At 36.6% G+C, this 15407-nt stretch overlaps 2 protein-coding genes across 7 annotated transcripts in view; both read right to left on the reverse strand.

Annotated features, from left to right (window-relative positions):
* The window catches only part of abch1 (ATP-binding cassette, sub-family H, member 1), a 29853-nt gene extending 28554 nt beyond the window's left edge, over positions 1–1299 (reverse strand). For both annotated transcript variants that reach the window (XM_079852764.1, XM_079852766.1), the window contains exon 1: positions 1226–1299. In XM_079852764.1, the coding sequence (XP_079708890.1) occupies positions 1226–1282 (57 nt within the window). In that variant the 5' untranslated portion in view covers positions 1283–1299. The remainder of the gene's footprint in view (positions 1–1225) is intronic.
* Positions 1300–1519: 220 nt separating this feature from the next.
* aftphb (aftiphilin b) lies at positions 1520–15208 on the reverse strand. 5 transcript variants are annotated; one of them, XM_079852752.1, is made up of 10 exons: positions 15001–15183; positions 8763–10182; positions 8484–8644; positions 8018–8138; positions 7746–7802; positions 7285–7383; positions 6086–6116; positions 3909–4001; positions 3314–3434; positions 1520–3189 (listed from the first exon to the last, which is right to left on the reverse strand). In XM_079852752.1, the coding sequence occupies exons 2-10, from the start codon at positions 10140–10142 to the stop codon at positions 3057–3059; spliced, it is 2196 nt and encodes a 731-aa protein (XP_079708878.1). In that variant the 5' UTR covers positions 10143–10182; positions 15001–15183; the 3' UTR covers positions 1520–3056. The 5 variants fall into 5 exon arrangements, with proteins under 5 accessions (XP_079708878.1, XP_079708879.1, XP_079708880.1 ...); XM_079852753.1 differs by lacking the exon at positions 15001–15183 and adding an exon at positions 14738–14923; XM_079852754.1 differs by lacking the exon at positions 3909–4001.
* Positions 15209–15407: the final 199 nt, after the last annotated feature.

Here is a 15407-nt window from a genome sequence, read left to right on the forward strand (position 1 = left end):
ACCGACAAGCCCCGCCTCCTGAGCACTGAGCAGTTTGCCTCACTGCACTAAACCAATCAGCTTCTGAGAAGCATCACAAAAGACGTCTGTGATTGGCCAGTTGAGAAGTCATTCAAATAGCCATTGCAGTGGTACAGCAAAGGGCAGGAGTGTTGTAGAAATACCGGCGGGGAAATAACGCTGGTTGCATGCTGTATTTCTACAGCATTAAAGCAACAAACACCTTAAAGTAAGACATCAATTAGTGATAACAAATTACAACTGAGGGTTTAAGGTTTATATTTACGCGGTATGTTGCTGCTTCTTAGTGATGGGGAGTCTGACTCAGTTAGGCTACGCGAATCGGTTCTTTTGAACTGTTCATTTTAAAGAACTAACGTTAGTTCAAAACCCCGATTCAGAAATTATTTTACGCCATTACCATAGACTGTAAAAAAAAAAAGGTCCTGACGCAACAACGCCATCGCGTGGCATATTTTATTTACACGCGTTAAAACGTCCCAATAATGTCATAATATATGGCAGCTGTTTAGGCTATTACATTTTATGTAGACGGCTGTTTGTTTTTGTTTCATGCGTCCTAGATCAATTTGTTGCAACCATGATATAGCGCATACAACAAGTCATTTTGAAGTTAGAACCTAAATATAATTTGCATTTACAACAAAAGCAATATTAAAACTAATTTACACCTCTTTGCTTGAATAGTTCTTGCACGTTATGATAAACGCCGTAGCCTAATGTTCCTTATCTGCGTTGACGCTGCCATTTTTTAAAAACTTTTATTTCACTATATATATATATTTAAAAAATAAAAAAAAAATAAAAAAAAAATAATATATATATATATATATATATTTTTTTTTTTTTTTTTTTTTTTTAAATGGTTCAGCCGATTCAATTAGAAGATCCGACTCAAAAGAACGATTCGCTCAGACATCTAGTTACATTCCGCTTCTGCGTTATGGGGAAAAACTGCAGTAGCAGATTCAATAGCAGAGCAATCTGGGCTCCAGGCATCACATTACATCTATATAAACCTTACAAACACGAATGAACGCCTGTCGAAAATCAGTTTATGACTGCTCTGGCATTCGAGTCTCATCATCATCATCATCAGATAATCACGTACATCGTCTGCAAATTGACAGATGTGTCGTATGATGTGCAGGCTCTGTTAGTGTAAAATGTAAGGATACAAATCAAGAAAAACACAATAACTCACTCTTTGCTGCATCTCCGTGCTGTCGTTAAGCGCTTCCTCGGTTCCGTTACCGGACATGATCACCGGAACGGGGATCGAGATGCGGCCGGTGAGGAGCAGCTCTCGGTTCAGTGCGCGCAGATGAACGGGTTAACTCATTCTGCTCCAGATCAGAGTATAACTGCAATCTATAAACGCTTATGGGTCGTTGAATAGCATTCAGAATTCAAAAAGCGTTCTGATCACCTGTGCATCTTTTCTCTATAGAGAGTCTCTCATTCCGACAGCTGCGATTAGTCTAGATGTGCAACCATCTAGGTCGTTTTCCTCTGGGGGAGAAAAGCACTCTGGAGTACAAACACATTATTTGCATGAAACATGGAGACACATAACGAATAATGTAAGGGCATAGAAAAAGCAGAGAAGTAGGCTATGGGAACAAGATATTTAACATTTAAAAGATATTTAACATTAAAAAAAAATATTGAGTAATAAACTGATATAGTAGCATTATTGTATTATACAAACAGGAGAAAAGTACAGAAAGTACATACTCATTTGGAAACAGCCAACTCCCTCCTGATGCACAAATCACAAGAGAAGCTAGACATTTCAGATTGGCTAGCAAAAACCACAAACAGTATCTGGGCAAATCTTATACGCTCAAACCATTGAAAAGGGAATAACTAGTTTATCTGCCTTTTTTATTGTTAAACTTCATTATACAAATTTACAACAGAAGACAAAGACACAAATTCCTTTATACACTTTTCCACAGGAACAGTACAAACTATTTCCATCTTTTCTTTAAGATGTCATAGCACTGCTGTCATATTCATATTATATCAGATTGTGCAAAAGATCCACCTTTAAAATAATTCAGTGAAAAGACATTAATAAGACAAACAACCAAATCACAAATAAAAAAGCAGGCACACATATACGCAGTTCCCTTATTGAAGTTCTAAAAATTAAATGATAATATAATCTTCTCTTGTGTGCTTGTCAGTTGTGGGGAAATAAAATAAATAAAACTAAAGGCAGTAAAAAAGAAAGGATGGTTAGAAGATAAAGGTACTATACAGAATGCAGTGTACAAGAGCGTAAAAAATGGATCAAAATCAGTTAAATGAAGTAATGAACTGAATGACATTTAAAACAATATAGAGAAATAAAAAGAAAAGCACATATTAATGTATGTGTGTGTATGTATACATATTAGCAACCAGGGGTCAGTATTCACTTATATCAGGGATGGGCAATTTCGGTCCTAGAGGGCCACTTTTCTGCTGAGTTTACCTCCAACTCTGATAAAAAAAAAAAAAAAACACGATTCGCTTGTTCAGGTGTGTTTGATAAGGGTTGGAGTTAAACTCTGCAGGACAGTGGCTCTCCAGGACCAAAGTTGCCCATTCCTGATTTACAGGCTCTGATTTCAAGTAGTAAAATGTGCAATTCTGCATTTCACAGAGTGAAAAGTACTCACATTTTCACAAACAGCACTCAAAAAAAATAAAATCATGTATAAGACATTAAAGGTGAATCTGCTGTTCTAAATACTGTGTATAAAAGACAGGTGAATCTATTTTCTGCTGGGAAAAAAATCAGCAGGAACATTTTCACACATAACAGGGCGATTCAATCCACTTAAAAAAAACCAACAACCCTGTAATAACTGCAGGAGTGAAGAAATAGGGAGCTTTTAAAAGGTAACATTTTTATATTAAATGTGATTTTTTTGGAAGAAACAATGACTTGATCTGTTTTTTGTAGCTGTCTGTGAACTGAATAAATGATGATGCCATAATGACTTTGAAATCTTTGAAAGGTGATTGGCTGATACCGTGTTTGGTTATATATGATTGGCTGCTGGATTTAGAATGGAGGGGAACATTAAAACCCTGGCCTGCATGAAGGACAGGTCAGGGAGAAGAGAGATGACCTTTGCTGCTTCCTTGCTTATCTTTTCATCTTTTTCTGGCCTCCTGTCAAACACACACAAAAAGAGCATTTTCTCAGAGATTGACCTTTCTAGCCCTCTAGCTGTAAAGTAACCATGTAGTTGCGCTCAACATGTTACGGCATGCTAAGAGTATGCATATGTCTCACCTGGCTGTTGTTGTGGTTTTCTCCATAGACTCCATGAGTTTTGTAAATGCATCTGCAATGCTGCGACCAGTGGTGTTCTCAATTTTAGCTGTAGTCAGTTCATATATCTCTGGATCAACACCTAAATAAACAGGATTTTTTTTAAAAAACAAAAAGGACAAATATGCATATACACATTCACAGTTATCAATTTTGTTTAAAATGCTTAAAACTTACAGTTCATTGTACCGTCAGTAACGACAATGAAGCTACATAAACAGGATCTCAGAAACAGTAGATTTATTTTTTATTAAATATAAAGTTCATGCGAGACTATCACTTTCTTAGTAAGACTTTCCCATACACATAGAAGCAAAACACTATCAATAGTGCATTAGATTAAAGGCAGAAAAACAGATACTCACACTGGCAGAGACTGTAAGCAAGTCCAGAGAGAGGAAATCAGGGACAGAACACTAGAGTACGAACAAATGCTAAAGACGACAAGCTTCCCTAAAAAGTTGATTTTGAAATTACAGACACAAGGAAAAAGGAAGAAAAGAAGGTTTCACAGCAAGCCAGTCACTTAACGGAGATGAACCCTTTCTGTTCTGACCTGGTAGTGGAGTGTCATTTTCACTATCTGAGCTACATTCATCCACAGGCCCAAAATAGTCCAAATTTAGCACTGAGATTCCACCATCTTGTGCTTTACATGAGAGCCACAGCAATGACAACAACAAGACATGGAGTGTTAGTGTGTTGTTAGTAGCTCAGGATATTCACAATATATCATCAGAAGTATATACAGTATATTACTGTTCAAAAGATTGGGGTCTTTATGGAAAGAAATTAATACTTTTATTCAGCAAGGATGTATTAAATTGATCAACAGTGACAGTGAAGCTTTTTATTTAAAATAAATGCTGTTCTTTTAAACTTTATATTCATCAAAGAATTAAAAAAAAAGTATGGTTTCCACAAAAATATTGAGCATGAACAACTGTCTTCAATATTGATAATAATAATAAGAAATGTTACTTAAGCAGCAAATAAGAATATTAGAAAGATTTCTGAAGGATCATGTGATAACGAAGACTGGAGTAATGTAAAATTCAGCTTTGTCATCACAGGAATAAATGACATTTTAATATAGAAAGAGTTATTTTAAATGTTATTAATTTGCTTAATATTACACTTTTTACTGACTTTGATATTTGAAATAAATTCTGAATTTGACAGCAAATCTTACAGACCCAATCTTTTGAATGGTACAGTGTACATGTATAAAAGCAAGAAAAGGAAAAGGCAGTTCAGCACCAGAAAACTTTTATTAGAAGTGACAAAGCAGGAAAAGATTAGAACGGAGATGAAAGCAAGATGAACTGTCGTATAATATATTTATTGACAGATTTAATAACTATTTGGTTCAACATAACTGGAAAAAATGACTATCCAGATAAAGAGCTCAAGGTCGACAATTTTGGTTAAAGAAAGTTTGACATTTGTGACATAATGCTGATTATCACTGAAAATAATTGACTTATCCCTCAATATAAAAAAGCTAAAATATCAAGGCAATTGCAATTGAAGGAAGCCTTAAAATACAGTTTTAAAAAGAACAAAATATAGCCACAAAATGTAAAAACATTTAGCTTTTTTCAACAAAAATTAAATAAGGGATGAGTTGAAATTATTTTCTGTGGTAATCAACTGTAACTGTCAACATTATGCCGCAAATTCTGTTGACTGAACTTGTAATGAATCCAGAACATTCCCTTAAGATTGAGAAGCAGCGGTATATCACAGTTTGCAGGTTAAGTTGGTCAAAAAAGTGCATTAATGAATGTTTCACTGCTAGCCACAGTGGGTTTTTAGACAGTAAGTAAAGAAGGAAAAACTGAATTATACATTAACATAGACTGTATAACAGAAATCACCACCTAATTAAACCTTCACAATTTTAAAACAGCCTCTCATTAAGTTTCTGTATGCAAATCTTTGAAAATGTGGTAGTGTTTCCTCTTTAATTTTAGCCAAGGCGTGCTATACAATGGCTTCAAGTAAGCACCAGCAGTAAGGTCAGCTATTCCAAAAAAGATATCTTTTTTAGTCAAACCTGAGACAGTAGCTGGTGCATAGGGACTAAATTGGTTGTACTTTTGACAACACAACTGAGAACGTATTTAATATTTGGGTAAAGTTCTCTTTATCTCAAGTCTTGCATATAATGGCAAGGTAATAAACAACTGCATATGAAGCTGCATACTTATAATCTGAGGTAGTACACTTCAGCCTATGTGTGTATATGAGTGTGGACAACATAGTGACATGGACTTTCAGATGCAGAACAAGAGAGGAGATAGGCAAGATGTAAACACAAACTAAAATATAAAAGGGAATCTAAGATTAACTGATTTGTATCTTTGCTGACTGAATAGCATTTCACTTTTGAGCAGAAGAAGAAAGACAAACAACTGGGAGAAAAAGAAAGGAGTTTCCTGTTCTTTGGATCATGAATTTGGACGGTTACTTCTCAAATTGTTCTGCTAATGCTAGTTTAGTGTTAAATCAACACTGATAAAACAAACATACAGGAGAGAAACTTTTCTAAGTGGTGTGTGAATTGTGAAGGAAACAGGAAGTTTGAAAAATGGAGAGAAGAGTGTGGTGAGAAAGAAGTGCTCAGACAGGGATGATAAGCGAGGTAGCATCAGGAGTAGGATTTCTGCCGTGAGTGGCGAGTAGCTTTTTCTTGAACTCTAGAGAAGGAGGCACGGCGAAAAGACGTACCGTCAATACTAATGGTCAAAGAGGACGCCACCTGCAGCACAACAAATGTAGTTTAGCAAGCATACAAAGTAGCGGTTGCACAGGGTAGTCGACTTTAATACTCTGCCAAGACGCTTTGAGCTTGACGTCGACTAGTCGCTGATCATGGCCTAGAGAGGGCGCAACAGCAAGTCCAATTTTACACTCCGTTTCCAACAGTTAAAATGACAAATAAATGCATACTCTGAGAGCACTCCACAAGATATATTTGATTATACCATCTGGATGCTCAAAATTGATCAGGTGAATGCACGTTTTAAACAGCTTATTGTACACGTAAATTAATCGCCATTCTAAACTAATGCGCTGCTGCATTATAAAACACACACACCGTCAGTAGCCTATTGCTCGCATATCTCATGCAAATCAGATTTATATAAAAGTAATCTTTACTGTGCCACTTTATCTGTATCAGATTTAGAACGAGCAAAAATCTGTTAGAAATATAACGACCCAAAGACAAAAGAACTGATAAAAATAAGCTGTTATGTAGGAGCGCTGTGTCATATGCCATAGCTGAGCACAAGGCAACCTGCGTTCGAGACTCAGCTCGAGGTTAAGGCTTATTTGATCATTAACGACGTCATCAGCGACTAGTCGATGTCGACTCGACTTTAATCACATAAATGTTGACTTAAAAAAACAAAGTCGTTGAACCCTTAATACAAAGTACTTACAATCAACTTTTAATAGTGACAGAATGTCCAAGAATTACAGAAAGAAGATAAGATCATTAATATATCTGTATTAGGGCTGTCAAATGATTAATCGCGATTAATCGCATCCAAAATAAAAGTTTGTGTTTACATAATATATGTGTGTGTACGGTGTATAATTATTTTCTATATATAAATACACACACATGCATATATATTTAAGAAAAATGTGTTATTTATATATAAAATATTTATATATAATATAAATTATATATAATATAAATATATATACACAGTATATACATGCAAATATTTCTTAAATATATACATGCATGTGTGTGTATTTATATATAGAAAATAATTATACACCGTACACACACATATATTATGTAAAAACAAACTTTTATTTTGGATGCGATTAATCGCGATTAATCGTTTGACAGCCCTAATCTGTATCTTTATATCTAGATAACTAATATCTATGTGCATGCCTGCGCTTCTCACCTGAGTGCATAGAATATTTCCACTCTCCACAGAAGCAGAAGGGGAAAGTGCAGGGGAGGCTGGAGATTTTTGAGACTCTTTGGTGGGTTCCAGCATTCCCTGAGAAGAAGGGATGTTTGGTGAAAACAAAACAAAAAATCACAAAAAAGAATGATACACACTAATGTATCATTTAGTTAATTTCATTTAAACTTTCTATTAATAAAACAAACAGTTTTTCATTAAAACATTAAGCAGCACAACTGATAATGAGAAATGCTTCATGATCAGCAAATCAGCATATTTAGAATGATTTCTGTAGGATCATGTGACTGAATGTTGCTGTAAATGACGCTGAAAATTCAGCTTTGCCATCACAGGAATAAATTACATTTTAAAATATGTTAACATAGAGAACAGTTATTGTAAACTGTAACAATATTTCACAATATTATGTTTTTGGGGTTTAGGACTTCACTCACCAGTCCAGCAGCAAACATAGGCACGATCACTGGCTGCTGCTTGTCTCCAGTGAACAACTATTAGAGGAATAAGAAAAAAAATCTATCATGTCAAATCATTAAAAAGAAAGGAACAGTAAAAAAACAAGTTAGTACTAATTAGTCACAACTAAACCCTGTGGACTGTCTGTTTATCGGTGTTTACCGACTAGAAATATACTTCACATGAGAGAGAAATCAGCTGTAATCAACAATACTGCATATCTATGAGGTATGTACTTTCAAGAACTCACAATATTCCTGATTCCTAGGCAATCCAGAAGAATTCTGTTACTATGGGAACCTGCCCACTTGAACTTAAGGCCATGACTGCTGTGGATCTCCTGAAGGTGGCACCACAAGGCCAATGAATTCCTGCAGAAATAAAAATGAACCAAGACCTTTATACCCCGAGTTATTTCTCAGGAACTAGTCGAACCAAACACACAGGATATATTTAAACACTAGACATGGAGCTCCTATTAATAGAAGCCGCCTCAGGGTAAAAAATACAGATCAAGTTTAAAATAAGAAATAAGTCACATTGTTAAATATATTAAGTCACAATTACAACAAATAAAGTCACAATTGTGAGATATAAAGACTTGTTTTCTACAGTGCGGATAGGTTTTCATAATAGCAAGTCCAAATGTGCGACTATATTCTGGAAATAAGTGCAAAAAAAATCTTAGAAGCTTGTAGTCAAGAAGAGACTCTTACTCCTGTGCCAAAGAGCTGCTCGGATCCCTTTGCTCCTGAGGATCCTGAGCCTGCAGGAATTTGTTGAGGGGCAGGACCTCAGTGACCCCGCTGACCTCAGGATGGACGTCTAAAGGGAAGGCGGTTCTGAAGAGATGCTGTAATTTGCAGCAGAACTCAGCCTGTGAGATGAAATGAGATTTACATGCAATTTTATGGTTTAAAATCCATTAATCGAACTGCAAATCATTTTAACAAAAATGGATTGCATGAACAGTGATTAACATGTAAATGACTCACAGTGCTACCCTGGAGGTCAACATTAGAGGGCGCTGTTGAAGTCTCAACATCTTGTTCTCCTTTACCCAGGTAAGTATTCTGTTCCTCCCCAAATGTGGCCCATGAATCCTGATCCGCTTTTGTGCCTTCATTAGGTCCAAATGCAGTCCAGTTGTCTTGCAACTCCTCCACTCCTCCAAATGGAGCTGCACTAAAGTCGGCAAAACTGTCACTGGGAGGCAACTCAGAACAAAAAGCTCCTTCATCGCACGCTGCTTCCTCAGCCAGCTCATCGTCCTCCTTGAAGTCCTTCAGGGTGTCCGTGTCACCAAACTCATCATCCGTGGAGCACCTGGACAATGCTGTGACAAATTCAGGAAATCCTTCCTGTGTTATAGATTCAGTCTGGCTGAAGTCCGAGAAACCCTGAGATGCATCTCTGAAATCGCCCAAATCCTTGCTGGCCGTGGGGTCTGTGGGTAACTCAATGTCGTCCTCTTCTTCCCCCTCTGCGTTTGCAAACGATCCATGAATTTCCCTTGTGTCTTCACTTATCTGTGTGTCAGAGATTAGATCTACATCCATGGAGGGGGCCGTCTCTGCTTCGGCTATGTCATCACAGTCCACAGACCCGTCCTGTTGACAACAAACAACAAAGTTCTCCATTTGTTTATGCTCGCCTTCAGGTTCTTGTGCATCTCTACAACTAAACAACTGGGAGTCGCCACATAGCTCCAGTCTCACTTCCGTCTCTCCAGGTTCAGATGCTTCTTTATGGGATGAGTGATTGTTTGAATCAGTCAAGTTGTCCGTTTTGTTGATCAATTGGTTTCCGTCTAACACATCAGCTCCATTGACGTCCAGTCCAGAGTGTACTTCAGTGTCTGTGCTTTGTAAGCAGGTGGAAAGAGCTCTGTCCAGCTCTGAATTTGCACAAGACTCAGTGTATCCATTACTAAGGATGTGTCCATCGCTTGAGCTGCTGATTCGGACATCAGGAAGTATCGAGGGAGAATTCTGACCATGTTCAGCAGAGAGCGCCCTCTGATCGAAGGACGCCAAATTTGTGACCATCTCAGATAATTCCTTTTCTGTTTTCTCGACACTGCTAATTGATTCTCCTACCATTTTTCTCTCGTTAGCCCACCCACTCTTTCCTGATACAGCGACATTCTGTATAGATTTGATGTACAGGTCAGGTGGAGATTCCTCCAGCGCGTTTGATTGGTTGAATGTTGTGGGTGTGTCAATGTCTGAGAAGCTGAAACTGGACGACACTCCTCCGCCATCAAAACCCCCGAACTCACCAAACTCACCAAACTCATCCTCCTCTTCTTCCTCTCCAGCCTCGTCCAGTGGAGGGGGAGAGGAAGAGTACAGACGGATGACATCAGGCTCCATGGTCCTCTTGCGCCACCTGCGGCCACATGCACACACACCCCTTGAGAAAAAAAGAGAGATAAGACAAAGACAATTATAGAAAACTTGAGAATGTTTTATTATCATTATTGGTCAAGAACAAAATTCCCTTTCATTCAGCAAAAAATTATATAATAACACCGACTGACAACACTTTAGCCGAAACAATCACCTCTTTTGATTAGCATAGACACGTATCTTATTAGATATTATTATTAGACGTTTTATACACATCTGCACCATGAAATGCTAAAAGCAAATAATACAACAGCCAAATTCACTAGTAAGTTTCTGATTTTGTGGATTTTGAAATGTATATTTATTCTATATTTTTTATATTTGAATTTAAACAAAAACATTTAAATGTCAAATTATTTTAACTGTATCAGCTCTCTTTGTTTAGCAACACATTTCTTTTCCTCCTCTGAATTTACTACATATTTAATACTTATAATAGTTCTACATCTAGGGCACAGTTTAAAGAAAGCTGCAAAGAGTAAACACTTCTTAGCTTGTGCACAAGCACCAAAATGACCTGCAATTATTGACTATGATCAAAGGATCGGACAGGTCTCACATGGTGGTTAAAGTAACAACAGCTACTAATATTTAACTATTTGTCTACAGATTCATTACCCTGGTGTAGAGTATAACAGTGGTGCAATAAGGAAAATCAATAATAGTGGAAATATGCAAATTCACTTTTCACTAGTTTTAGTAGGTTTATGTTTCTTGATTCTAGTTTCTGACAACATACAATACCATTCTAGCTATGTTTCCATCCAAAGATGCGACTGTAACTTATGCACAAAATGGGAATATTGCATAAAACATTTGCGAATAAGGCAGCGTTTCCATCTATGAGCCGAAGAGAACAAAATCATCACTTCCTGATAAATTGGCGCTAAATATAATTCACACCAGGAAAGTCCGCTAGTTCACTTGCTTTGGTCCGGACCAAATACAATGTTGATTTTTTTTTTTTTTGGTCTCCCCCTTACAAACCAACATTTGTAAACAAACCCACACGTGTGCTAAGGTCATCATTCATTGGACAGAAATTCGAACCGTACCAGAGTTCGTTTGAAACTGGTCCGAGACCACCTCTTCAACTGGGTCTCGGTACGGTTGTTTGGTCTGCACCCGAGTGTGATTGCTGTATTCACACCTGCCTAAAAGATCCGCCCCAAGGGGGAAACAAACTTGAGTTTGATTCAATCGAACCAAACAAGACAGGTATGAACACACAAAAGTAGGAGCCAATGTACATAAAATTTTTTGCATATAATAAATTACTTGCGTCTTAGAGCGTGCAGACGAAAACAATAAACGCATTTCCGAGGAAGATGACTGCTGTTTGGGAACGCAATCGTGTAAGACAGTTCTGGAAGGTAATTATACAGAACCACTTTGACACCAGACTTTGCTCAGGCATTTCAGAAAACAACATTTCAGATGCTGTTGGTTAGCCCAGTTATGCCATGACATGATTTTTTTTTTTTTTTAAATGTGCATAAAGTAATTTATACAGTAAATGTGCTTCCATCGTAGTTTATGCGCATATTTTCTTATCGGATCAAATGTTTTATCCGACTTATAGCACATGTTTTTATGTGCACTTTTTGAATTTATGCGCATCTTGGTGTTTTCATCCTGCAGTTTTTTAATTCAATTTTTCAAAAAAGTGATTGAAATTACTATAGTGAATGAATTTTTTTCCTATTTATGAAATAAATTATTCTTTGTGAGTATATTGCCTAAAAAACGTTTTTAGAAATCCTTGAATGACTTGGAAAGTCCTGGAAATTCAAAAAAAAAAAAAAAAAAAAAGACGTTGGGACCCTGTAATAGATTGAAACTCTTATACTCTGAATAATCTTTTTAAAAATCCTTATTTTTAGCATAAACATTTAATGTTTCTGTTCCAAACAAACATAGACTGGTTAATCTCTGTATGACCACCTCAGCAGTCTTTCCAGTTTGATCATGCGGGTAGAAAATACCCCCAAACTGGTTTTGTGGATTGTGCTGGACATGACTATCCTAGTTATTTTCCATAAAAAAAAAAAAAAAAATTAAATGGTGGATTGGGCTAAATCTGATTTTTAGGCAGTAGATGCATGGAGTTTTTGTCCCTCAGTGTTTGGACTCCAGCTCGGAGTCTGTGCTGTTTGTCTCAGAGCACAAAGGAAGTGGATTGGGTTCCCTCATCAGTTTACACTCCCTTCAAAGAGTATCAGCGTTTCTCATATCAGCGTTTACACAGTGAGCGTGTGTATGTGAGCGTGTCTGCTTGCCTGAGGCAAACAAAATACTCCAGTATGTGGGCTAGTAATCAAAATATTTAAAATTATATTGGCCCAAACTCACATCAGTGTACTTTTGTGCTTGTGTAACTGGCTTCTATAGGGAAATTTCCAGACAGTGATTTATGAAAGCTAGTGACAGCTTCTGTTCAGTTTACGTGTAGGTAAGAGTGCACTTTAAACTTGACTACAAGTTTGTGTACCCCCTTTAAACACACACAAAAGCCACAGTATATGCTACAGTTCAAAGGTTTGTGTTCAGTAAGATTTTTTGGGGGGAAGAGGGATAAATTAATACTTTCATTCAGCAAGGATGAATTAAACTAATCAAAAGTGACGGTTAAAGACATTTATAATGTTCTAAAATATAAATAATTACTTCTATTTATCAAAGAGACCTAAACAATATATATCATGGTTTCCACAACAATATTAATAATTATTATAATATTAATAAATATTAATAAAAAAATTATTATATCTGAAGGATGATTCCTGATAGATCATGTAACACTGAAGAATAGAGTAATGGCTGCTGAAATTATTTAAATTATACTCAGTATTAAATTATTACATTTTAAAATATATTAAAATAGAAAACTAGCATTTTAAATTGTAGAACTATTTCACAAATTCCGTTTTACTGTATTTTGATCAAACAAAATGCAGTCTTGGTCTTGGTCTCCCTTATGTTTGAACGGTATTGTTTATGTGTCACATGTAGGTCTTGTTTAGTTTCATTATCTTATGTTATATGTTTCTCTAAGCGTTCATTAAAGGTTATTTTTATTGTTCTGCATCACACATCTCTTTATTGTATTTGCTACACACTAAATGTGACAGTATGTAGGTTACTGTGTGACCTAATTTAGTTTTTTCCTCCAGTCAGAATCAGATTACTAACAGTGTCCATTAGATCATCATGCCTCATCCATGGGATGCTGACTTTAAAGGTTTTGGCTCACATTACTTTGTCATTGGAATGATGTAAAACAGGAAAAAAAAGGAGTTGCCAGCTGAGCTCTCACCTCATTAATAGTTTGAAACGCTAATCATGTTTGTGTTTTAGGGATCACTCAAACGTAATCGAGGGCATTGCATTAATATTGATACATTATTAATATCAATGCTTAGTCTCTGAGAGGCTAATGTTCTACAAGTGTTATTTTGAAGTTATTTTGAGTTATCAACTGTCAGCTGATTATAGTTTTGTGTAGATCTACTAGCTGTGAAAAATAGTGCTGATTTTAACAACTTGACAGAACAGCTTTTATTTTTATATTGGAGACTGCTGTGTGGTGTTAAGATCCGTCTTCACGGAAATCACTAGAATAGCCAAAGCCATGTATTGAGGTTATCCACATACTTTTAACCATATAATGTAGTATTGTGCCATACGTCTCAAATACGTTTCTGTAATTACATCTATAATTACACTGGTGACCCAGCTGTTACCCAATAAACCTATACTATACCACCGAACCTGTCCCAAACCTTACCCGTATCCCACCTTGACAGCAGCAAATGTGTTTTGGGTTGCAATTTATTTTGTGCACTTACACTTGCCTGTACTTACAGTGTACTTACCTAAGAAAGTACTGGGTAATATAAGGTAACTACATGGATTAAGGTTAGGTTTAGGGGTAGGTGTTCACAACATGAACGCAATAAATCCCATGTATTTAACTTTTTTTTTGACGCAAGTACATAGTAGTTAAAGACACTTTATATAAAGAAAAACCGAAATATGGATGTGAAGGCAAATTAGGCCATGCATAAATGGCTGTTTATAAATATAATGCCAATGAAAAGCCTCCTGTTTAATGCATCAGAGCAGACAATGGACATGATAATACAAACATCTAGATACCACGATAATGCAAATCAGGTGGCTTTCGCCCTCATGCTTCATAAATAGAAACAGAGATAAACAGGCAGATATTGTGTATGGCTTTCAGAATTGCATAGGTTATAGACTATATTGAAGACTGTTTTCTTTTTCTTCTGTGGAACATCAAATGAGCTGTTAATCGGATTACAAAAAAAAAAAAAAATATCATAAATAGAAATAAGCAATGTTGATGTAAAAGTAAAGATGACAGCCTGACAGTCACTACTTGCTTTCATTGCATCTTTTCTTCATACAATGGCAGTGAAGGACTGCGACTAACATTCTGCCTAACATATTTTGTGTTCCATGATGAGGAAAAAAATGTCATACAGGTTTGAAACAACATGAAGGCGAGAAAATAGATCAAATAGCAGCTATACCTTTAACTTGCACCTCGACAAGAGGAAGTATTTTGCACGAGCTGTCAACGTCTGGTTTGGTATTATGACACGAGACGGCTGTCATTAGCCGGTGTGGTTCCTAATCCACTCAACACCTCAGAACAACATATCTCAGGACAAAGCTGTAACACTAATGGAAAAATGTGTACTGCCATAGACGAGGTCACAAAATTGGTCATTAGACGCTACTGTCGTGAAATCTAAGTGGTTTGACAACAATGAATGCAGCAGATTCTTCTTACCTTCACCTATACGCTATGGATGATCATGACGGGCATTCAACCTGTTCAGCGAGAGGACAAGTTTCGTCTCGTCTTGTCTTGTCTAGGTAAAGTTAAACCGGTTCTCACTGCCAGTTGCTGCGCTCATCCGGAGTTCCGTGTCCAACAATACGCAACCGGAGACCCGGGGACCTTTATTATCATTCTGCCAGATCACAAACAGTGATCTACTTCCCCCTGTCGGTACGGAGCAGAGACACGACACGAGACAACAACGAATACAGATAGCGATGGAGTAAAAAACATTCTTATAATAGAATACAGAAACATAGCCGTAAATCATAGCTGCCTGGACTCAAAACATTTCCACGATTACGGTGCGTTTTTGTGTCCCATTACTTAAAAAAAAAAAAAACTTTAGAAGTAAA

Source organism: Squalius cephalus (genome assembly GCF_949319135.1).
Source record: "Squalius cephalus genome assembly, chromosome: 20".
NCBI lineage: Eukaryota > Metazoa > Chordata > Actinopteri > Cypriniformes > Leuciscidae > Squalius > Squalius cephalus.